The 23,683-nt window shown below is 43.7% G+C and overlaps 3 protein-coding genes across 7 annotated transcripts in view; all 3 read left to right on the top strand.

Annotated features, from left to right (window-relative positions):
* asic1b (acid-sensing (proton-gated) ion channel 1b) overlaps positions 1-4,698 on the top strand; it is an 83,780-nt gene extending 79,082 nt beyond the window's left edge. For both annotated transcript variants that reach the window (XM_062470535.1, XM_062470534.1), the window contains 4 exons: positions 418-509; positions 988-1,067; positions 2,152-2,253; positions 3,045-4,698. In XM_062470535.1, coding sequence (XP_062326519.1) covers positions 418-509; positions 988-1,067; positions 2,152-2,253; positions 3,045-3,140 — 370 coding nt within the window. In that variant the 3' untranslated portion in view covers positions 3,141-4,698. The remainder of the gene's footprint in view (positions 1-417; positions 510-987; positions 1,068-2,151; positions 2,254-3,044) is intronic.
* Positions 4,699-8,152: 3,454 nt separating this feature from the next.
* smarcd1 (SWI/SNF related, matrix associated, actin dependent regulator of chromatin, subfamily d, member 1) lies at positions 8,153-19,174 on the top strand. 4 transcript variants are annotated; one of them, XM_062470531.1, is made up of 13 exons: positions 8,153-8,361; positions 11,256-11,425; positions 11,823-11,865; positions 12,307-12,429; positions 12,586-12,708; positions 12,989-13,105; positions 13,247-13,348; positions 13,590-13,751; positions 13,943-14,040; positions 14,238-14,373; positions 15,455-15,577; positions 17,058-17,159; positions 17,533-19,174. In XM_062470531.1, exons 1-13 carry the CDS (start codon positions 8,176-8,178, stop codon positions 17,584-17,586), a joined length of 1,539 nt encoding a protein of 512 aa, XP_062326515.1. In that variant the 5' UTR covers positions 8,153-8,175; the 3' UTR covers positions 17,587-19,174. The 4 variants fall into 4 exon arrangements, with proteins under 4 accessions (XP_062326515.1, XP_062326514.1, XP_062326517.1 ...); XM_062470530.1 differs by having other exon boundaries at positions 11,796-11,865; XM_062470533.1 differs by lacking the exon at positions 8,153-8,361 and adding an exon at positions 10,098-10,237.
* Positions 19,175-19,980: 806 nt separating this feature from the next.
* Positions 19,981-23,262, top strand: LOC134027318 (glycerol-3-phosphate dehydrogenase [NAD(+)], cytoplasmic-like). The gene is made up of 8 exons (XM_062470525.1): positions 19,981-20,130; positions 20,505-20,682; positions 20,901-21,041; positions 21,250-21,388; positions 21,623-21,735; positions 21,894-22,130; positions 22,257-22,363; positions 22,669-23,262. The coding sequence occupies exons 1-8, from the start codon at positions 20,087-20,089 to the stop codon at positions 22,763-22,765; spliced, it is 1,056 nt and encodes a 351-aa protein (XP_062326509.1). The 5' UTR covers positions 19,981-20,086; the 3' UTR covers positions 22,766-23,262.
* Positions 23,263-23,683: the final 421 nt, after the last annotated feature.

Below are 23,683 nucleotides of genomic sequence, written 5' to 3'. Positions count from 1 at the left end.
AAGACAATTCCAACAAAGGGAAGCAGCCGTTTTGATCTGAACTCTGGTTTGAAGTCTGACTTATCCCGAAGCAAAGTCCTTGTACTTCAGTACTCTGGATATTACGAAAACAAAGTGGTGCAAGCTGCCTGAGGCCTTACACTGATCCCAGCTCGTAGTTCTGCAGATGGAACCCGGACCCTGAAATAACACAGTGTGAAATCAAACAACTGTCATTGGTTTCCCTTGTATTCCTCAATGGCTGGAGATGAGCCGGAGGCAGGTTAGTGTGCGACGTGGCACATCTGCTCTCTCATCTGCAAATTAGAAAACAAACAGATCCCAGACGCACAAACCTTGCCAGTCGATGCCTTGGTTTAGTGAGAAAACGGCTGTGAAGTGCACTCACTGAGTTTTAACTGGTGTCTCTTTTGGCAGGGACAACATCCTGGTCCTTGATATCTTCTTTGAGGCCCTGAACTATGAGACGATCGAGCAAAAGAAGGCCTACGAGTTTGCGGGCCTGCTGGGTAAGGAGGAGGGGTTAAACTGATCAGAGGTTTCTCCCCCAGGGAGCTTTCCCTGGGATCGGACATTACGGGGGGGTTTGGGGGGGTCTGACCCCCCTAATTAAGACTTGGACCCCCCCAAAAGAGGTAAAAACAACAGGTGGGGGAGTCGATACACACCCTGGAGAAGAAGTTGACCCCCCCGATTGTCATTGTATAATTCGCACTCAGCTGATGTCACTTCTTCTAGAAGACTCTACTGACGTACAGTCAGTTCACATACTTTAGACAAACGCACTTGCTTAAAGATTAAGATTGCTTAAGTAAATGACCAAAATGTATATATAAGTGGTTGCTAAGCAAAATAATAATATACTGTGTATCTATACTTGAACAAATAATACTGTTTCTAGAACGATACATGAGCAAATTCCTCCTGTTTTAGCCTTTGGATGAATGTAGAGGTGGGCCTGCTGACTGAATCTTGTGTGTCCTCCAGGTGACATTGGCGGTCAGATGGGTCTCTTCATTGGAGCCAGTATCTTGACTATCCTGGAGCTGTTTGACTATCTATATGAGGTAGGACATCTCTTTCACTACCCTCCATGGCTCCATGGCTCTAAACTTCATGTCCAAAAGAAAAACTACTGACTGGTTTCAGTTCAATCACTTTGTGCTCAATCTCTTGATTTCTCTTGTCTGGCACAGTGGAACTAAATGGCTGCTCTCTAAAAAATGCTAATCTCACCCACCTGAGGTTCCAAGCAGACTCTGAAGTATTTAAAACTGTATTTTGACCTTGGTCTGCTACCTTGGATATCACGGATAGGGGTGTTTTCTCAGATCTGCAAATGATTGCTGGTGTAGAAATGTTTTTCAAGTAAGAGGTTACATCAAAAAGTTCAATGAATTTACTTTGCCTACATACATCTCTGGGATCTGCAGTGTATGTTGAAAATGATTACTTGGATAGATGGGAAAAGTTGTGTGAGTTTGTTTGCAGGTCACTCACTCCCAGGTGCCAGCCTCTTAGATGCGTCATTGCAGCACTCTGACAATGAATACATTAACATTTTCATCATACTACATTTTAGATTCTGTTTATTGTAATCCATCTCAAGCTTGGGCGACCATTCATATGAATCTGGTCTTTCTTTCTTTTGGTTACATTTGTAAAATGAAGCAGAATATTTTACCTAGATGAGAGAGAAGGAGATGTACTGAATCAGAATCATAATGGGTTTTATTCGCCATGCAAGTTTGCACAGACAAGGAATTTACTTTGGCAGGAAGGTGCAAACATTAAACATATAGGAATCTAAAATTTAAATATGAGGACTAACTATACTAAGGGTGCATAACTAGCAATACTAAGTGGAATTAGAATTAAATTCCAATATTTGTAGGCCAGTCTATTCAGGTGCCAAACACAACAAAACACAAATACAAGTAGTACAGTATTATAGTCTATGGCTTGGCACTGTTGCTGCAGGTGATATTCTACTGTGTGTGTGTGTGTTGGGGGGTGGGGGGATTGTATGTTTCTATATGGCTTGTGTGTGTTTCTGAGTGTTTCATAAAGATTCACTTGGCTCCCATCCATAAAGTTTGCCGTCTGTCACACGCTGAAAGCTCAGCAGTAAACATTGTTTTTTTCTTGCAGGTGATCAAGTACAAGCTGTGCCGCTGCTCCAAGAAGAAACACAAACGCAGCAACAACAACGACAGGGGAGCGGTTCTGAGCCTGGACGACGTCAAGCGCCATGTCAGTACGCTAGAGCAGGGAACTCGCCATGACAGACACTTCCCTTACACTAAGACTGACAGGCTGCATGGGGGGGGGGGGGGGGGGGTGAGAGGGAGCAATTGGGAGTGATTGAAAGTGTGAGAGTGAGTGAGAGAGAGATAGAGAGAGGGAGAGGGAGGAAGAGAGTGTGTTAGAGAGAGAGAGAGAGAGAGAGAGAGAGAGAGAGAGAGAGAGAGAGAGAGAGAGAGAGAATAATGAATAGGGGTAAAGGTGGCATGGTTTGAGTTTAATCACAGATGGTGGACAGGGCCGGCGGGGCCAGAATTAGAGCTCAGAAACTGTGACAGCCCCTTGATTTCCTAGTCTAAATGAAGTCAGTCAAGTCTAATTGTTGAGTCTGGGTCTGGGGATTGAGAGAGAAACCGCCTGCTCTTTACAGTGACTCGTTAATTATCCCTTTCATCCTCCTTTACTCCTGCTGTCTGTGTCATGGTGCCTGTGTGTTGAAGACAGTTCCTTTGCCCTTTTTCTCTCTCTAAGCTTAGGACTGGAAACCCATTTCCTGTTTTTACCTCTCCTTTGTACTTCGGTTTCCTTTCCATGTGTCCTAACATGTTTCTACTGGCTGTGATATCTTACTAGTCATTCTCTCTGCGTTAGTGGATTCCACCTCTTGCCGTGTAATGTCTCAACACAGCCAGCCTCAATAGCTTCCACGCAACAGGACTCCTTGTAATGCCAATGATGAAAGACCACGTTGGGTCATTTAGCTGCCTAACCCCATGTGCTTCTCCCTATGCTCCTTGTAGGCTCCCTGTGAGAACTTGAGGACACCAACCACGTACCCTGCCAACATGCTACCTCACCACCCGGGACAGGGCAACTTCGAAGACTTCACCTGCTGAATCGCCCAATCAGAGCCCAGTGGGGAACCCAGTGGTGTCCAACCAAAGTCGACCATACACCAACACTGTCCAGTCAACATGGAGTCACGCATAACAAAACAAAACAAAAACTATTTTAATAGGGAAACCTTGACAAACTATAATGGAGATGACAAAACCGACAACAAAAAAACAAAGCAAATAAAATATTCCAGACGTGAAAAATTCGGAGCATTTGAAGAATTGGAGCCGCTTTATAAAACGAATATACTTTAGATTGTTTATCCCAGTGTTTTTGGAATACTGCCGCAAAGGAGACTGTTGAAGAAGCTCTGCAGATAGAAGATAGGATCACTGCAAACTAGAGCGCAGTTCAACCGAGCAGCTTGCCTTTCTAGCAGCGACAGCAGCAGACCCGAGTGTCTCTGAGGCCTGGCCTAAGGGTTAAGCCTACTCCACTGTGCATGTAGCAACATCTCTACCTGCTGCTGTGTCCAACAGGGCTGCAGCCAGGACTCACTGGACCTCATACGAGAATGTATCTCCGTAAGGGGTTGAGTAAACACGCGTGTGAGGAAGAGTGATAGAGGTATGTGGTAGATATACACAATGTCTACCATTTAGTGTTAAACGTATGGTGAACGTTTTCAGGCCCCATGGTGTAGATGCATGCTTGTATCTGTCCTGTGCATGTATTTTTGTTGTGGAGTTTTTTTACGTTTTATTATTGCCAAGTTTGCCTCAATGATATACAGGTAAAGGGTGTTGATGCTCCCACCTTACTAGTGTGTGTGTGTGTGTGTGTGTCTGTGTGTCTGTGTGTGTGTGTGTACGTGCGTGCGTGCGTGTGTGTGTGTGTGTGTTTGTGTGTGTGTTTGTGTTTGTGTGTTTGTGTGTATGTGTATGTGTGTGTGTGTGTGTGTGTTTGTGTTTGTGTGTGTGTGTGTGTGTGTGTGTGTGTGTGTGTGTGTATGTGTGTGTGTTTGTGTGTATGTGTGTGTCTCTGTGTGTGTGTGTGTGTGTGTGTGTGTGTGTGTGTGTGTGTGTGTGTGTGTGTGTGTGTGTGTGTGTGTGTGTGTGTGTGTGTGTGTGTGTGTATGTGTGTGTGTTTGTGTGTATGTGTGTGTCTGTGTGTGTACGTGCGTGCGTGTGTGTGTGTGTGGGGTCCTATTTGGTCTGACTGTGTGCATAGCATTTATCAATGGGCAGAGCTTAATTTCAGCAACAGGCCTTTTTTTTACTCATGAATGTATGTTTGAGTTGTGAGATGTTTGTGTGGCTACTTACATTTCATTTACCATTTGCTTCACCGAAGGGTTTGAGGTGGCGTCAACCATTTAAATGAGCTCTCTATTGATTGGTACAGTAAGGATATGGGTGTTGGATTTTACTATTATACTATATATGTTCTAGTCGCAAATGTCATATCAAAGCACAATACCACCAATATGTAGAGGTGATGTAAAACTAAAGTAGTATTCTTATTAATATTGTCATATTATCAATGTCTTTTTTGATCATTACTGTATTTATCTGAATCATTTTATTAATTTCCTTTAATACAAAAACATGCATATTGCCTGGTAGTCCAGTTTCCATCTTTTGAGGTAACAGACTGTGCTATTTATTTACAGTAACAAACAATAATAAAATGTAAATATTATTTTAAAAGTGGTTGTTTTATTTATTGTCATTAAGAGATTTACTCTGAATTCAAGGCTTCTGAGAGTAGTATGTAATGAAGCTGTATTCATTGGTGCCATAGCATATTATACCTCGCTGCAATCCTTGCTCTGCCTTGTTGTTTAATTGTTTTCATTCCTGTGAATACACTATAGACTCCTTTCATCACATTTAGCTGCAGAAGCTGATTAGGTATGTAACCCTTCTTCTCAGACATTTGCCTGAGTAATCTGAATAATCTTCAATTATTAATATTATCTGAAATTTTAATTTATTATTACATTTTGCATTAGCTAGAGAAGGTGCTCCAGGTGATCAAGCACTAAGATCGATATTACTGCCTACCTCACAAGCCTTCCATTTAGTGTTGTTCACAGACTGTTAGACAAAACACTCGTGCTTTGCAGCTGCAGCTGCAAAATGTAATTGCAGATATGGCCTGCTTTGTGACAACAGGATGGATGGGAAATATCCTGCTCTGAGTTTTATCAAGATTGCCTGATGTCCAGCCAGCCAGCCAGCAAGCCAATCAGACCACTTTCTGAAGGCGTCTTCACTACATCTGGTCTAGCCAACTGCCAATGTGGGATGGGAAATATGGTTTAGCTGCATCAGTTCATGTGGCTGGAGCTTTTAGCTACCTTTCAAACTTCATCTTTGTCAAACCCACATCGCATGGGCCCCAGCCTAACACCTCAGTCTCAGACAATATAGCACATGGGTATGCGATAACAATTGAAAAATACAAAATTCTTTACTACTATTTGTCACACCTAATTTGTAGTATTACATATATACAAATATGTCATGCAATGTAGGATTCTGGCTAAGGGAGTCTGAACTGACATCAGCGACCACTGGACATTATAAAGTCTGATGAGGACTGTAGCGCTTCACGTTAGCTGAACAACGCTACACAAATGTTTTGTCCTTTTTACATTTCTTGATCAAAACCTATTTTCTCTGGAAGGAGATGACACACCCACAGCGTATCAGATAGGGAAACCTCCCTCTTGATAAGGGAATGGCTATTGACAGCCTGACCTGCAAACCTTATGAAAGCTTTTGACCTGGTTGGTCTTCTTTTTTTTATTATTATTATCTCAAATGAAACAACTTATCTCAACATGACTGAAATAAAGGTGAAATGGATTCAATATAAATCTACCACAAGTCATTTTGGTTGCACCTCCCTAGACCCAATGAGTCCACTGATGATGAATACCCTCTCTATCCAGCATCCTGATTCACTGGGGTCACACCAGCGTAACTGATTATAATCCCTGTGATCAGTGTGGATGGATGGTCCAATCCTGGCTGTTGCAGCCACAAAGATGTGACAGAACTGATGATGAGATACTTCCTCCATTTATTGTTGCTGGTCCCACCAGAGCCCCACCCAAGGACTCCTGTCAGCCATAATCACTTATGAACATCTCCCTGTTTTCAATTCCTGACGTTGGTCCTTTTTTTTCTAGTACATTCATGTATTTCTTGTAATGGTTGCCAAGACAATAAATTAATCAAGAATAAATGATGGTGCTCGGTCCTCTCCCCCGAGCGGCCGAGCGTTTGTGTGTCAGCGTGAACGCTTGTCTGCCTGCCTCTCTGAAGATTGGAGAGGGTCGGAGACAGGAGAGCTGCCAACAACAAACATCTGCTTCACTCTGTGCATCCTGATGATGCCCGTTAGCCCTCCGAAGGCTGTCTGCAAATTCCTTTCATACAGCATCTTTGAGTAGGAGTGCTAATTTAGGACTATAGCTTCACCAGGAAGAATGTGATTCATAAATACTGTATTTACCAGGGAGAGGGATATGTGTAACTGCATGCATGTGTGACTTCACATCATTAAATGCAATACATTTTGTTTTAATTTTGTTCAATGTTTGATCCCTCATGTGTGTCCCTCAGCAAAATGTCATGAGAGTCAAAGGAGATATAGCAGTGGTCTGATGCTTGGTCAAATGATAGTGCTTTCTTATCAAATCAGAAAAAAACATCTACTGTAAGTGCTGTGCTCTTTCTTCTATTCGATTGTAGGAATATGGAGCTCTGCATTTTAATGACATTTTCCATTAATATAGAGACCTGATCTCGTCCTTTAGTCAGCATTGGAATTCTGAAATGGAATTCTGATCTGTTGAGACCCAGACAGTTTTACACCATCTTATTTTGCCTCAAAATGTGATGTGTTTTTGTAAATAAAACGTTATTTCCTCACATAGTATGTGTTTTGTTTCAACAATCATGTCAGATCCCCTGTTTTATCCCAGGGATCATTTATCCTGTCAGATATGGCAGTGCAATTAGTGAGCCAGAAGTTTGTCATAGATAAGCTGTAGAGATCCTCAGGGCCCAACACAGTATCCTGCTAGTTAAGAGGCTTAATAATTATAGAGGAACTATGATTTAGAGAGCACTGAGAGAGAGAGAAACAGAGAGAGAGAAACAGAGAGAGAGAAGAGAGAGAGAGAGAGAGAGAGAGAGAGAGAGAGAGAGAGAGAGAGAGAGAGAGAGAGAGAGAGAGAGAGAGAGAGAGAGAGAGGGAAAGGGAGGGAGAAATAAATAAAGACAGAAGAGACAGACAAGCATAACTCAAATGATAAAACATATTTGATTGTCCAATCAAAACCACAAAATGGAGCTCTTAAAAGGAACCATGGACATTAAACAAATACACAAGTTACTGCAGGACATGATAATGTGTTGCTGGTGCATTAACTCTGCAAACTTAACGTCACCAGCCATTTGTTCGATTTGTTGCCCCTTAACTTAAAGTCGCAACAACAAAAAAAGGTTAGAAAGATTGAAAAAATATTTTCGGATTGTTCAAAAGGTTGATAAAAGGTTGAACAGATGTTTCGAAAAATATTTTCGAAAAGACGTTTAGAAAAATATTCTAATAAACAGAGCTGTCAACATGTCTGAAAATAGAGACATTCCTAATCACACATGAGGAAGATGTTTGAAATTGTAGGGGTCAAAAGGGATTCCTGGTGTCGCGTATGTGCTGCATGTTTATGGTGTCTTTTTGTATTAATGAATTAATATGATGTGAGGTACCAGCTAAAACCTGGTAATAATGGCTACTTTTTACTTAAGTAGGCTATAAGTCAGAGGCCACACTTATTTACCTTAACTTGAGTGAAAAAGTGTAGTCAGTACTTCAACTTTTACCTGAGTCTTTTTAAACATGAGTATCTGTACTATCTGAGTGAAGGGTGTACTTCTGCCATCTCTGTGCTAATTACCAAGCAGTTTGAAAATACAACGCCACCAGAGGTCAATGTTGTACAACACATTGCGGTTTATCACGTCGCCACTCTCGCGATACTTTTATTCCCCCATCCGGCGGAGACAGACAGAGGAGATGGCGGCTAGAGGTGGTTTTCAATCGGCCCCAACTGGTGGTGGAGGCGGTGGAATGGGACCTGGACCCCCAGTACCTGGTGGTGGACCAGGTATGGGACCTGGAACTCCGTCGGGAAGGATGGGACCCTCTTCGGGCGCACAGAATCACCTTTACCGCTCCCCAATGCCTGGGCCTGGATACCCGGTGAGGCACAAATTCTCAGCGGCGTAAGCGGCTGGTTAGCCGCTTACGTTAACTAGTGTAGTGCTAGTGGTAGCTTGCAAGAACAAAGCCTTTGCTTTGTGGCGGCTAGCCGGTGGACAGGGCCACACATTTGAATACACAGAGGGCCGTGAGCCAGTTAGATATTTTTTCCAATTCATTCATTTCTTATTAGCTGAATCAAGTTAGCTACGTTTGTTTAGTAGCTCGTTATGTAGCTAGAATAGCTTAGCCATCTAATCCTAACGTTACAGCTAGAAGAAAAAGGCTACCACTAGATAGGCTGCTCAACGTAGCACAACTGAAGCCAACTAGCCAGCGAGAAATACAGACAGGAATCTAGTGCTAGCCAGTTAGCCAACCTCTTTTAGTTTGTTAGACTATCATAAAGTAGAGTAAAGTGGAGCTAAGGTTTGGACTGGACCACAATTTAAAGTACTGACTTTAGTCTGCTAGTTAGCTAGTAATTTTAGCAAGCAGATATTTGGCTTTCAAGTCTGACAGCTGGTTTGCAGACAACTCGATCATGCTGCTGCTGTCGAAGCTAACTACTTCTACCTGCCCCAAAGCACACTAATAAACCTACTATTTCAATTATGCTCTTCAATTTCCCCTTTATAGCTAAATGGAACAACCTCATATACAGTACAGTCTTTTGCAAGGACCCATCTGGTGTTGCAAACTTGTGTAAATAAGAAGTAACGTTAGAGTTAGCAGCGGCTTTTTCGTAATTTTTGACTTGTGTCTTCCGTAGTGCACGAATTGGAATGAAACTTCGTCCTCTCCTTCTTACAGTCTTGTTCAATAACTCGAAAATACATTTTTGGTAACTGTTTTGTCTGTTCTCTCGCGGCCTTGGGTTGCTTTCACCCGTTCAAGCTGCCTTGGCAACATCACAAAGGAATCCACATAGGTTTCTAGCTAGCTATTATACTTGCTAGATAGACTTTCATTTTCCAGTAAAAAAAAAAAAAAAGCCAAGGTCGTTTTCATAGAAACGTAGAGGATAATTATTCAAAGGGAGTTTAATTCGTTTTTTGAATTCCTTTCCCTCCCTGCAGCGCAGGGCTCTCTAGCTCTAGGTTTTCACCCCAAAAATGTATTGTAGTTGATTATAAAATGATCTGGTTTATAAAAAGAATTATAAACGGAAGGTGTATCACGAAAAGCTTTGAAACAAGAGGCATCAGAAAATGTGATTGCATTGGAGCAACATAGTTGTCACTTCGGTGGATTTAATGCTGTTGCTTATTTGAAAAAGGTAACTCTTAACTGTTTATACTATTCTATTTAATCAACACTAGCAAATCTTTTGAATTGGAGTAATGCATTCAATATAAGTTGTATCTGATCATAAACACTTAATCATCACGTATTTGACTATGCAGGCCTAGAATATTTTACTATATTCTTTGTGTTTCTGGTCCCAGTGTCCTCGAACCTTCAGAACTGGTACAAATCACCATGGTGATGAATGAAAAGGTTTACTGTAGGGAGGAAATGCAATAAGGAGACCACACAATTAAACACTAGTTGTACGCTTCAGAATAAGTAGCTTCAGATGGCTGCCCCTGTGAATACGATGCGTGCGTGCGTGGACTGCTGCTGCCTTCAGCAGGAGGGAGAGCAGCAGAGGGGCAGGTTGTGGAGTGCTGCCTTCCCTACCCCAGTAACAGGCTGCAGAAAGAGAGAGCGAGCTAGGACGAAGAGGGAGGGGTGTGTGCTTCTCCCTGGTGTGAAGCTCACAGCTCTGTGTGACTGTCATCAGAAGGGGATCTGTTATTCGCTGGCAGCTCTGTTAGCACTGATGCATTCAGAGACGCAAAGCAGACTGTTTGATTTCCTGGCACATGGCTTGGTGAGTTCTTCATATGCATGTCTACACGTCTGGGTGGAGAAAGAAAGCACACCTGCAAATTCTACTTCTGTGTTTGGAGTCGGTTTCGAACCTTAAGGTTTTTTTTGTTGCCTGCCAGCTTATTGAAAGTTGTTTTCTAGTAGGCTAAGGCAGCTGATTTAAGAATTTGTGTTTTTTCTTTGGCCAGTATTTTTTTAATTAGTCTTAATATTAGCTTCTTTTTTTCTTTTTGTATATTCTTGCCTATTTGTTACTGTGACCTTGCCTCTTAAGAATTTCAGTGCTCACAATTACCTGTTTTATAATGCGCATATTTTTGACTTGATAAATGCTGTAGTAGGCCAGTCAGTTGAAAATGTTAGGTACATCTGTAAATGTAATCCCACATAGCCTGTAGTTAGTTTAGATTAAGCAATGAGTGAATTTAGCCTATTCTCTACACTTGTGTTTCTTAACTGTTGTCTGAATATTCTCCTTGTGACTCACACATTGTTATCATTGTGAAGGGGAGGGAATTTGGTTGGAGTGCTCTTCAGTCAATGAAACAACCTTCGTTTAGGACATTGCCTTGGCAGCTCTTTCTCTGTCCTTGAGAAGCAGTAGTAGTCGTCAGTGGAAAAGAAGCATAATTTACTTTTATTTGCACTGTCCAAGTCATTACATTCACACCACTGGGGAAAAACCCATACAAGTTTCAAATCATGTTGTTTTTTTACTTCAGTATTGCTGTCAACCAACCTAGATACATCATTGGGACATGTGTTGGTGAGGTCATGGCAGTGCCTTGGACCCTAAAATCTCCATTAGCCTTTATGTGTAGATTAGCTATCAGATTGTGGTGGAGTCCAAAATTGAATGTAGTAATACTGCAACACTGACCTCACGTAATCTCACCTCTCATCTCAGTCTACCCTGTCAGGCCGAACGTCCGTATTGACCGACATCTTATCAGAGCCTTTTCCATCCTGACATCCTTCTGCCCTTTCTAACATCCCTGTTTTTCTCTCCCTCCCCACAGAGACCAGGGATGCCCCCATCAAGCCGCATGCCCCCTCAGGGCCCCCCCATGGGCCCCCCGGGGTACGGCTCCAGCCCCGTGTCCCGGCCTGGGATGCCCGTCATGGACCCCTCCAGGAAGAGACCCGCCCCCCAGCAGATGCAGGTCCAGCAGCAGAACCGCAACCAGCAGTAAGTTGAGTTCTCTCATAGTTGTCTGCCTGGCTTGTGTTCACAACAGTGAGATTTTCTGCTGATGAAATGTGATGGTATATCTCCATTGTAAATGAAAGGAAGCAAATGTACATGTAGATAAAGTCCATGCTATGGACTATGGCTATGCTGTGTTACCTATATGTCTAGAGGGATAAGTTGGACAAAATAGAAATGTAGAGCCACGTGTTTGAGAAAGCATGGCTGGCAGTCCAGTTGTACAGACCCAGAGGTTGTCATCTATCCAGTCATGTTAGATCAGAGGGTTACTTTGGAGAGGGGAGGAGGGAAAGATGTGCTGTGACGTCTCGGAGCAGTATTATTTTCTCCTGTTACTGAGCCCTTTCAGTCACATTGTTTTGACGTCTCTCCGCAGCACCAAGAAGAAGAAGATGGCCGACAAAATCCTACCTCAGCGGGTGAGTCTCAATGGACGTCGCCAAATAAATCATATTTTATGGTGCCACTTCCACCATTTATATTCATGCTGTGTCAAATGGATGTTTCTGAAATGGGGTCTGCCTGTAAACTACCATAGGAAATACTTAATTTGATGAATGTAGTAGGAAATCCCCCTCAAACACTGTAATCATTCTGAAGTCGTTTCATAACCAAACTGCCCAAATCAATCCTTTACATATTTAAAGTTGAAAAACAATGGTGTCTTTGAAATCAGTACTGTTTTCCAAAGCAGGCTGTAACGTGCGTGTGTGTGTGTGTGTGTGTGTGTGTGTGTGTGTGTGTGTGTGTGTGTGTGTGTGTGTGTGTGTGTGTGTGTGTGTGTGTGTGTGTGTGTGTGTGTGTGTGTGTGTGTGTGTGTGTGTGTGTGTGTGTGTGTGTGTGTGTGTGTGTGTGTGTAGATCCGGGAGCTGGTCCCAGAGTCCCAGGCCTACATGGACCTGCTGGCGTTCGAGAGGAAGCTGGACCAGACCATCATGAGGAAACGTCTAGACATCCAGGAGGCCCTGAAGAGACCCATCAAGGTGAGGCTCTGTTCCTGGCTGCTGTCTGGTCTTATCAGGATGGAGCACCTGTTAGTCTGCCAACGCTGGCTGATGATTATAGACACAATTAGATTATCAAGGTGATCGATCAACATGATTTCTAAAATGGGGTGTAATGTGTTCTGTGTGTTTCAGCAAAAGAGAAAGCTTCGTATTTTCATATCCAACACCTTCAACCCTGCCAAGCCTGATGCTGAGGATGGGGAGGGGACCGTTGCATCATGGGAGCTCCGTGTCGAAGGTCGCTTGCTTGAAGATGTAAGACTGACCCCTTCCATTTTCCTGGCCCTCGTGGGATTCTTGTAAAAATGAATCTCTCCATCCATCCTGTCTTTGAGATATCACTGATCTGATATCCGCAGCTGTATAGAGAACAGCAGGTTTACAACCTATCCTTTCACGTTAGATCATTACCTTGTGATGGGAACGAGGGAAAGATGTTTTGTCATTCGAGCAGAGCTCGTCTCTTGTTCATTTGGCACACATCCTCCTAAATGACTCTCCAGCTGGAAGTAATTAGTGCTGGTGTCTGTTGTAGACGGCTGTGTCCAAGTATGAAGCCACCAAGCAGAAGAGGAAGTTTTCCTCCTTCTTCAAGTCTCTGGTGATCGAGTTGGACAAGGACCTGTATGGGCCAGACAATCATCTGGTAGAGGTAATGATGATGTTGACTCTTAAACAGTAGTTTCACACAGTTTCTTAGGCTCTGATGGAAAATCCTTCTTAGTTGAATTACCATATGACATCAACTGTTTTGTTTGATATGTGTCTCATTGCTCCTCTTCCTCCCCCACAGTGGCACAGGACTGCCACCACCCAGGAGACTGATGGTTTCCAGGTGAAGAGGCCAGGTGATGTGGGTGTGCGCTGCACTGTGCTTCTCATGCTTGACTACCAGGTATGGATATGCTCCTAGTCCTCTCCCCTCTCAAATAAATAAAGGCAACTGAATAATCTGGTTACCCCTGAGAGTTTAAAAAAATCGTCAACTGCAGCTTTAAGTTGGGTGAGGTGTTTGGTGTTCATAGGGACCTACTATAGAGGTCACTGTAGTTCAGGCTTGGAGGTGTATATTTTGAGCTCAAACATATGTTTCACTGCTACCTTTCTCTCTCTCTCTCCCCCCTCCTCTCACATAGCCCCCTCAGTTCAAGCTGGACCCGCGCTTGGCCCGTATGCTGGGGATCCACACCCAGACCAGGCCGGTCATCATCCAGGCGCTCTGGCAGTATGTGAAGACCCACAAGCTGCAGGACCCCCATGAGAGAGAGTTCATCAACTGTGACAAGTACCTGCAGCAGGTCTGGCTTGTAAAAGTTATTACACTAAAACTACTGGACTTGAATGGAGTTTAGGCCAAAGTAATGTTTGTCCTTAGATGTTTGGTTTGTATGAGAACTTGTCAGCTATGAAATATTGAACATGTTTGTGGGTATAGATGAGTGACAATTGAATGCATTTATGGTTATTAGCTAGTTGTGTGTGCTGGCAGATCTTTGAAACCCAGCGGATGAAGTTCTCTGAGATCCCCCAGCGTCTCCACGCCCTCCTAATGCCTCCAGAACCAATCATCATCAACCATGTCATCAGGTAGGCTCCGCCTCCAGCTGGAGTGGCACATGATCGACTCAGGTCTTCAACCCTGGTCCCCATGTCCCGCTGGCCTGCGTGTTTGAGATGTTTCCCTGCTCCAACACACCTGATTCATATTCAGCCGCGCATGATAACGACCCACATGTACGAGAGAGAGACTGAACTTTCAAATGTGCTTCTTTGTATTTCTCCAGCGTTGACCCCAACGACCAGAAGAAGACTGCCTGCTACGACATCGACGTGGAGGTGGACGACACTCTGAAGACCCAGATGAACTCCTTCCTGCTCTCCACAGCCAGCCAGCAGGAGATCGCAGGGCTGGACAACAAGGTTAGCAGAACATGGGAGGTGGGACAACAAGGTTAGCAGAACATGGGAGGTGTCACAACAAGGTTAGCAGAACATGGGAGGTGGGACAACAAGGTTAGCAGAACATGGGAGGTGTCACAACAAGGTTAGCAGAACATGGGAGGTGGGACAACAAGGTTAGCAGAACATGGGAGGTGTCACAACAAGGTTAGCAGAACATGGGAGGTGGGACAACAAGGTTAGCAGAACATGGGAGGTGGGACAACAAGGTTAGCAGAACATGGGAGGTGGGACAACAAGGTTAGCAGAACATGGGAGGTGTCACAACAAGGTTAGCAGAACATGGGAGGTGGGACAACAAGGTTAGCAGAACATGGGAGGTGTCACAACAAGGTTAGCAGAACATGGGAGGTGGGACAACAAGGTTAGCAGAACATGGGAGGTGTCACAACAAGGTTAGCAGAACATGGGAGGTGGGACAACAAGGTTAGCAGAACATGGGAGGTGTCACAACAAGGTTCTATGCACTGAGGCCAAACATTTTAGTTTTCTGTGTTGAAGTGTTCTGGCCATCATGGAGACCAACACAGCAGAGGCCATCCTGCCTCTGTCTTTGTTGCTGGGCTACAGCATGGCTGGTCGGGGGGTGGGGGGATGTTTGGCAGTGTCTCCACGCTCCAGGTTGTTTGGGTTCTGTGTGTTTGTCGGCAAGCCCTCTTCCTGTCTGGGGGATCAAAGCTGGTTCAGAGACGTGCACACGAACACACACAATCCACATGCACGTACGTTTGAACACAAACTATTGAAACATTCATATTAAATAAACAATTCACACATCTGTGTTGCTGATATCAGGGTTACAGTGTCTAGTTTTGTACGCCTGCTTTGTTTTCTCCCCCTCATCTTAGCTGACTACTTGATTCTTTTTTATTATTGAAGAGCTGTGTTGAATGATTCACTTGTCTTTGATCTAGTCAGTGTAGCTAAGCTGTCTACTAAAGTGCATCCACAATGGCCTGAATAGGGTCCCTCTCATTACTGAGGTTTGATTTGATTGAGATTGCTTCTGACCTGGAGACCCCCCACACACACCCCTCCACAGATACATGAGACCATTGAGACCATCAACCAGCTGAAGACCCAGAGAGAGTTCATGCTCAGCTTCGCCAGGGACCCTCAGGGCTTCATCAACGACTGGCTGCAGTCCCAGTGCAGAGACCTCAAGGTAGGCCCGGCGCACAGTGACCTTTCCTGGCTCCCTTTCAACCCTCCGTTGGCTAACTGTTGATGTTGGCGAGGATAATGGCATTAAGAAGTTACAACAGCGACTGTTTTCCCCCTGTCAATAGAACAAAAATGAGGTGTCTCCAAAAACTCCAGGTCATTTAGGAACATTTTGAACATTGTGACTCTCTGCCAGTGGTGTACACCAGGCGTGCTGTTGACAACCAGCAGGAGCCCAGAGCAGAGTTCAGTTCCACTCCCCCCCTTCCCCCCTCCCTAGCAGCCCATAGACTGGATTAGACCCGTGTCCTCCTGTCCATCGACCATCCACCCTCCCTGTCACCCCCTCTTCACCCAGGGCTGTTTGTTCAGCTAGTTTCTAGAACAGGACCTTCCAACTCAGGACTAGCCTCACAGGAGAGGCTAACTCCCCACTGTCAGTTAGAGCCAGGCAGCCGTGTGGTCAGTGTTTGTCACATGGTATCATTAGCACGGAGGCCTGGCTCGCCCGGCCCTGTCCGGCTCGCCCGGCCTTGTCCGGCTCGTCCGGCTCGCCCGGCCTTGTCCCCTCCACCACAGCAGTCTACTGCCCTGAGGGATGCTGTGTGAAAACTTCCTGTTTCGATCACTTATAGTATAAATGTAGGGTTTAGACTGACTTTGACACATGGACCTTAATGGATTCCCCAGCCTCTCTCGGCATAAAATCAACAGAGCGGCAAAGTGAGATTAAAGATCATTTTAATGGCCAATTAATCAGAGTTTTTCGACCTGAAGATAAATATACTAAAATGGGCTCGAATGCATAACCTCCTTTACCAAACCTTTTTCCGTACCAAAAGATTCCCACCCCTACTAAACAGACAGTAACACTTTTAGATTAAGGTGATTTTCATTTTGTGTAAAATCAGGGCACCAACAACTGATTTGTATTTTTTCCTCATATACCTAATCTGACCTGTTGTACACCTTATTATACCAAGTAGAAAAAGTATCCTGACTATGGTAAAAAAATAAAATAAAAATGGTTACCCTCTGGACTTACTCATTTAGTGATCACGTGACACCCATTGAAACTAAAGGAACCTATGGATCCATTTGTACCAAAACAACAGAAACCAATGAGGCATCAAACAACACTAAAACAACATTTAAAATACAAGATAAGGCAAACTTGTACAAGCATTGCAACTAAAACATTATCTATATATAGCGACACAGGTTAGAATGCTATCTCAGTCTTCACAAGTTATTTACCATCAAACACGAGGGGGACCTTAATTCTATTGTTAGAAGAGGGGGCAAAAACTCCCCCGCTTAGTCGTAAATGTACATGCCTTAAATTCCCCAACAGCAGAGCTTTCCCTGAGGGTGTGTCTACAGTTGAGTGATTTACCCCTGATACAGCCGCACACTTTCTTTCAAACCTGATGAGAAAAAAAAACCCTAATGTAAATCCCGGCCTGTGTTGCTCTGTCCAGACCATGACTGACGTGGTGGCCAACCCTGAGGAGGAGCGCAGGGCAGAGTTCTACTTCCAGCCCTGGGCCCAGGAGGCTGTGTGTCGCTACTTCTACTCCAAGGTAAGCACCTCTTCTCCCTCCCTCCCTCCACCTCCTGGAGCCAAACTAGAGGCACTGTAGGTGTCAACTGTGCTGTTGTTGGGTGTTCAGACATCTGTGAGTACAGGTGGGGACTTTTATATGTGTCTGAATAAAGGAATACCTCCACCCACAGGATGTGGTTTTCACTCATTCATTTAAATGTTTAATGAAAGGCTGTGAAAGGTTCCGAGAGGGCTTTAGTGTGTCTGCAGTCCTTTGCCTGTCCTTCTGCATCTGGGTCACAACCTCAGTCGCTACCTCCCCTTTCTCCTATCTGCAGTGCGAGTACATCAATCAGAACGTCATCTCAGGTGACTGACCTCCTGTATCTGTCCTTGTGATCGTGTCGCAGGTTCAGCAGAGACGGCAGGAGCTGGAGCAGGCTCTGGGGATCAGGAACACCTGAGAACCTCGGGAACACCTGAGGAGCACCTCCGCACACGCAGAGGAGGGTTGTGTGGGACATCAACTCTCCTGATTGGACAGATATAGTTATAGAGTGCTTTATTGCTACATAGATATAGAATCTTGTTTTTAACGTGACCATGCAGCTCGGTGTGTATTTTTGATGAGGTTGCCCCCGTCCCCTCAGTTTTGTCTTGTTGAAGCCCATGCTGTCTCACTCTGAACCTGGCGTGTTGCTTCACATGCGTCTATGCCTTACCTCCTAAGCATTCCTGCTATTATGAAATAGGGCGCCCCTTTACCCTCGGCACAGGTTCCATATAACTAATGGAATTGTATTTTCTGTAATTGCAACATATGTGTCTTGAATCCTGAACTGAATTGATATGAATATAGCACACACTACCATTCGGTCTTCTAGGTTAGAAATGGCCTGGTTGGTATATTTGTTTGTTGATATGTGATTGTCACATACACATCTATGACATCTTCATTTTAGGTTACTTTCTCAAAGTGTGATGCTGAATTCTCCCTCAATGCTCAGCCACTGCAGACTCTACTGTACCTCTGAAACTGTGGCCATGCAATGTGTGTGTTCATTTAGTCGGTTTTCTCCATTGGGCAATTTCATTCAGTCTTCAACAGATATTTGTTTATGTTGATATTCTTTGTGTTAAAAAAGAAAAAGGAAAAAAAAAAGAATATATTAAGACTTGTCTTGTTAGTTGGTAAAGATTATTCAGGAAGTAGTGATAGGACCTAGTCTTTATAGTCTCGTAAATACTGAGCAGAAAAAACAGAGCTCTGATCTGGAGGAAAGCGTGTCTGTTCTGTTTCCACGACGACAGATCCTCTGGTCTCTGTGAAGCTCAGTTAGTTTTTGATATGTAACCAGATTGTTATACCCCGTTCAGTGATCCCTGTGTTTTACACCAGAAGATTTTTCATAATCACCTCAGATGTGCTGGTTTTGTAAAGGTCAGGAGAAGCTGAAAGCCCACACTGTGTTAGGTGAAGGTTGATTTATTCTGCTATGATCTGCTTTTGAATTATTTTTATTTGTTTATTTTTGTATTGCCGTTCTGTGCTGAAGCCATATTCACTGGAGAAAGTGTAGTGATGTGGTCACTATTAGGTGTGGCTTCTTTAAGCTTGGTTTTTTTTTTGATTGTTTGAATGTCCAGGTGGGGTGGCTTCTGTTGTGTCCTGTATGATGACATTATTTAGGCACAGCGTGGATTCTTTGTTTCCTAACTACTTCCTGGCCAGAACATTTGGATTTCCTTACATGATGTTTCCCTAATAAAGAAAATGCCCAATTTCACTGACCACAAATGAAGACTAGTTAAGAGCTGAGAGAATCTTTTAATAGACAATCTCAACAATGTTTTATAATATAAGACTATAGGCATGATCTGTGTTTCAGACATTACTTTACAAAATGTTTGAGATGAAAACCAGTGGGGATAAAGGAGCATTATAAGGACTGATCTTGTAATTGAATTGTCATACTTATAATTTTTCATGGACCAAACCTATTTTTCTGTATGTTTTAATCCTATGCTATAATAAAGGAAATCTTAATTGACTATGTTTAGTTTTCTCATACAACAGTATTGTATTTCTCAGTTTTTTTGTTTCAGACTTTCAATTGTCTCTTAGACTTGGTATTTGCACTCGGTCTTGTCCATTGGTCTCGTCAACTGTTCTAGTTGTTCTTGACCGAGTCCAGTTGCCTTTAAAAATATCAATTTTGGTCTGAAGTAACATGATTTGATTAATTCAAAATCCATCTAGATCGGGAATTGACATTGGACACCTGTTAACCAATGGTATGCCTGCCAAATCTCCACGCGCTCTGCATCCATTTACATTTAGTCATTTAGCAGACGCTCTTATCGACTTACAGTAGGTACAGGGACATTCCCCCGAGGCAAGTAGGGTGAAGTGCCTTGCCCAAGGACACAACGTCATTTGACACATCCAAGAACCCGCAACCTTCTGATTACTAGCCGATTCTCTAACCACTCAGCCACCTGACTCCCCCCTATCCATGCTCATGATTTACATTTTAACCAGACATACCGGTGTCTAGTGTTACACAACTATTATTACCAGATGAAGAGCATTCTTTATTTCTGTCTCGGTCTTTACAAATTCGGACAGTCTCTCCTTTGGACTCGGTCATTGACTACAGCTCTGCTCAGCATAAAACTACGTATTGCTCTGCATGCATGTTCAGAATACGAATCAACATCCCCGTAACAGCGATGTTGCATTGTCATTTTGATCTTTTTCTGAGACTAGACAACTCCGCAATGACTCAAATGTATTGAGCGTTAGTTGGGGGACATTGAAGCCTGGGCAATGATAACCAATAAAGTTGAAGGGGCGTGAACTGTACTGTCTTCCCAGTGACAAGTATAAATGCATTAGGTCTCCATTTAATCTCCGTCTCTGCACTGAGAGGGGTCGTTGATACACACTGGAGTTCGCACAGAATGGCAGCACCAAAGAAAGTCTGTATAATCGGCTCTGGCAACTGGTGAGTCATTATGAATGAACAATAGCTACAAAGAGCAACTTCTTGCGTACATGCAGGCACATGTTTCTTCGGGTCAGTCAGTGCCCATTTAGATTGATTTTACATTTAATAGATGAGCTACAAAATTGATAGTTTCAAATGTGTTTGGGTTATTTGGAGACAGTTCAAGTGGGTTATGGAAGGACCTGTTTAATGAATATGCATGTGCATGGTTATTGTCTTTCATGATTAAATCACGGTGAAGAGTCGCAGTAAAAGATTTGACACTATTCGATAGCGCTAAATCTCTCTCTCACACACACACACACACACACACACATTGATTCACTCCTATGAAGCTCTTGCGTTAATTGATATACTGTATCATCTTCCAGGGGCTCTGCCATTGCCAAGATAGTGGGTTTCAATGCAGGCAAGAATCCCAAGTTTGACAAGACCGTGAGCATGTGGGTTTTTGAGGAGCTGGTGAACGGGCGGAAACTCACGGAGATCATTAACACAGACCACGAAAATGTCAAGTATCTTCCTGGACACAAGCTTCCCCCCAATGTGGTAAGACCTCCGCACTAGTTGTCCAATTACACATATTGAAGCTGATGTAATCATTTCAGTCAATAATGCTTTAAGGAATGTATCCTTTAACCTCTAGATCCTGAGAAAAACAACAGTATTTGTACTTTTTGTGTGTGGTAACAATTGTATAAACATTGTACAAGAAAAAAGTCTTATAGGTAACGAATACAAACAGTAACTGCCCCCCCCCCCTAAAGCTGGCTGTCCCAGAGCTGGTGGATGCAGTTAAAGGGGCCGACATCCTGCTCTTCGTAGTTCCACACCAGTTCATACAGAGAATATGTGAAACCATCAAAGATCACATCAAGAAGGATGCAGTGGGAATGTCTCTCATCAAGGTAGGTGCTTCCTTCCAGGGCCACATAGAGGTCCCAGTCATGATGAGAGTTGGGAAAATGTTCAGGAAAGTGTTATGGATTGAATGTTGCAGTAGCACAAAACGTACACTATGGGTCGAGTATTTCCTTTTCTACTGTGTGTGTGTGCGTGTGTGTGTGCATGTGTGTGTGGTGTGTTTGTGCGTGTGCGTGTGTGTGTGGTGTACAGGGTGTGGATGAGGGTCCCGAGGGACTGAAGCTGATCTCTGAGGTCATACGAGGAAAGCTTGGGATCAGCATGACGGTGCTCATGGGAGCTAACATCGCCAACGAGGTTGCAGACGAGAAGTTCTGTGAAACCACAATCGGTATGGAGCTCGAGTAATAGAGATGTGGATCCAAACCATAGCTTGGTAGCTCTACCTGTAACTAGAACATATGAATAACTGTTATATAGGAATCATCCATGCCTTTGGTTAGATTATTTGTCATATCACTAATGCACTTGCATCCATTGCTGTTTTATCAACTATGATCAGTGCCACATATTTGCTCCAAGGCTTCATGCCAGTGCTGTTACAGCTAGGTTTGTCCGCCTTCAGGATGTAAGGACAAGGTGAACGGGCCCATCCTGAAGGAGCTGATGCAGACCACCAACTTCAGGGTTACTGTGGTGGAGGAGGCAGATGTGGTGGAGATCTGTGGAGCTCTCAAGGTTAGCTGTTCGCTGGTCCAGTCTGAAACAAAGAAGTCTGCACACTGTAGTAGCTCCTTAATTGACAGTGAAACAGTGTTGATCGATTCGGTGTGGATTTTGAGGTACACAGAATGACTGTCAAGCTTCCTCTCCCCTCCCCTTTACCCTTTGATTAGAATATTGTGGCGGTGGGTGCAGGTTTCTGTGACGGTCTTGGTTTCGGTGACAACACCAAGGCAGCGGTGATCCGCCTGGGCCTGATGGAGATGATCGCCTTCACCCGGGTCTTCTGCACTAACGGGCCCGTCTCCCCGACAACATTCCTGGAGAGTTGTGGCATCGCTGACCTCATCACAACCTGCTACGGAGGACGCAACCGCAAGGTCGGCGAGGCGTTCGCTAAAACAGGAAAGGTAAGAGAAGAAGAATACCAAGAGACCTCGCTGTCTGAGCACCACTTAATTCATGTTTCATTACCTGCTTGTTCCTTTCTTTATCTCTTCCTCTCTACCTCTTGTCCGGTGGGCTTCCCTCTTCAGTCTATTGAGGAGCTGGAGAAGGAGATGCTGAATGGACAAAAGCTTCAGGGTCCAGCCACGGCATCAGAAGTCCACCATATTCTGAAAATCAAAAACCTAGTGGACAAGTGAGTTGAAACTCTAATCAAATCCTGTCCATTGTTAAATATGATGTCACAAAGTGCCTCACAGATGCTAGTACCGGAGACCCGATGAAATCCTTCATAGAGTAGATTAACTTTTTGTTGAGGGGGAAGGGGGTTGCAATGTTATGTTAACTGTCAAAAACTAGTTCTAAGGAAAGCGTTTTTCCGTGTTTATGGAAATCCAGAACAACAACAACCCTGAACAAACTCAATTCTGAGCTTCAGATTCACCTCACATATTCCTACTAACTAAAACTGCCCCTCCTCTGTTCTCTTCCTCCCTCCAGGTTCCCTCTGTTCAATGCTGTTTACCAGATCTGCTTCAATGGACACTCGGTGAAGGAGTTCATTACCTGTTTGCAGAACCACCCTGAGCACATGTAAGAGACTGAAGGAGCTTTTTCTGGGGTTGCAGGCACACCAGGAAACCAGTCGGAGTGAAGATTCGAAGAGAGGCAGAGAAGCAAGTTGGATGATTGCGCCTCATCTAACTGTCTGAAAGGAAAACACTACCTGTCTCAGTTTTTACTGAATCATGAATGTTTTTGGTGGTACATTTGTAATGGGCTAATGTTTTATACACTAGTATGCATTAGTGTACAACAGAAGGCATTGATAAACCAGTTGTCATTGTTCTTAAAACCTTTAGGATGTGAATTGCCTTTAAATGAGACTACGCTTTAGATGCTCTTTGATCATCATAGGAATTCCTATGCTAATATTTAAGAAAGATATGGAGACTATATTTCCATATCCTGGTTTAATTTCCTGAAGAGATGAAAGTACTATGAATGACTTTTGACCCTAGGGTAAATATGTCTTGTAAACCATTTGTATTTACTTAGGTTTAACCAAGGACTTGAATAAATAACTCATTCACAGCTCTTGCCTAACTATTATTCTGACGAGTCTGTTTCTAAAAGCATGCCGTCGGACGGAACTTATTTAGGATTACATTTATCACAGGTTTTATAGCAATGAACTGACTGCTAATTGTGTTCTATCTAATCACATCAGTGATGCCACTGTACATGGCCTTGCCGAGGATCTTTCCACACATGCACGCCCTCTTGAGCTTCCAAGTAACGTGATCTCCACTGTTGCACTTGATTTTACCTAAATATAAAGTGCATTACAAATACAATTATTATTTATTTTTATTTATCTCCATCTGGCTATCCTGCCACCCTAAACTCTTCACCTTTACCATTTTCTAGAGTGTACTTTAACCTTGCTCTGTGTGCAGGTCCGGTCTGGACCTTCAGTTCCACGACGGTGGACTGAGATCGAATGCTTTTTTTT

Source organism: Osmerus eperlanus, chromosome 1 (assembly GCF_963692335.1).
Source record: "Osmerus eperlanus chromosome 1, fOsmEpe2.1, whole genome shotgun sequence".
NCBI classification, from domain to species: domain Eukaryota; kingdom Metazoa; phylum Chordata; class Actinopteri; order Osmeriformes; family Osmeridae; genus Osmerus; species Osmerus eperlanus.
The sequence above is the reverse complement of the archived record's forward strand: the minus strand, read 5'-3'. Positions and strand labels throughout refer to the sequence as shown.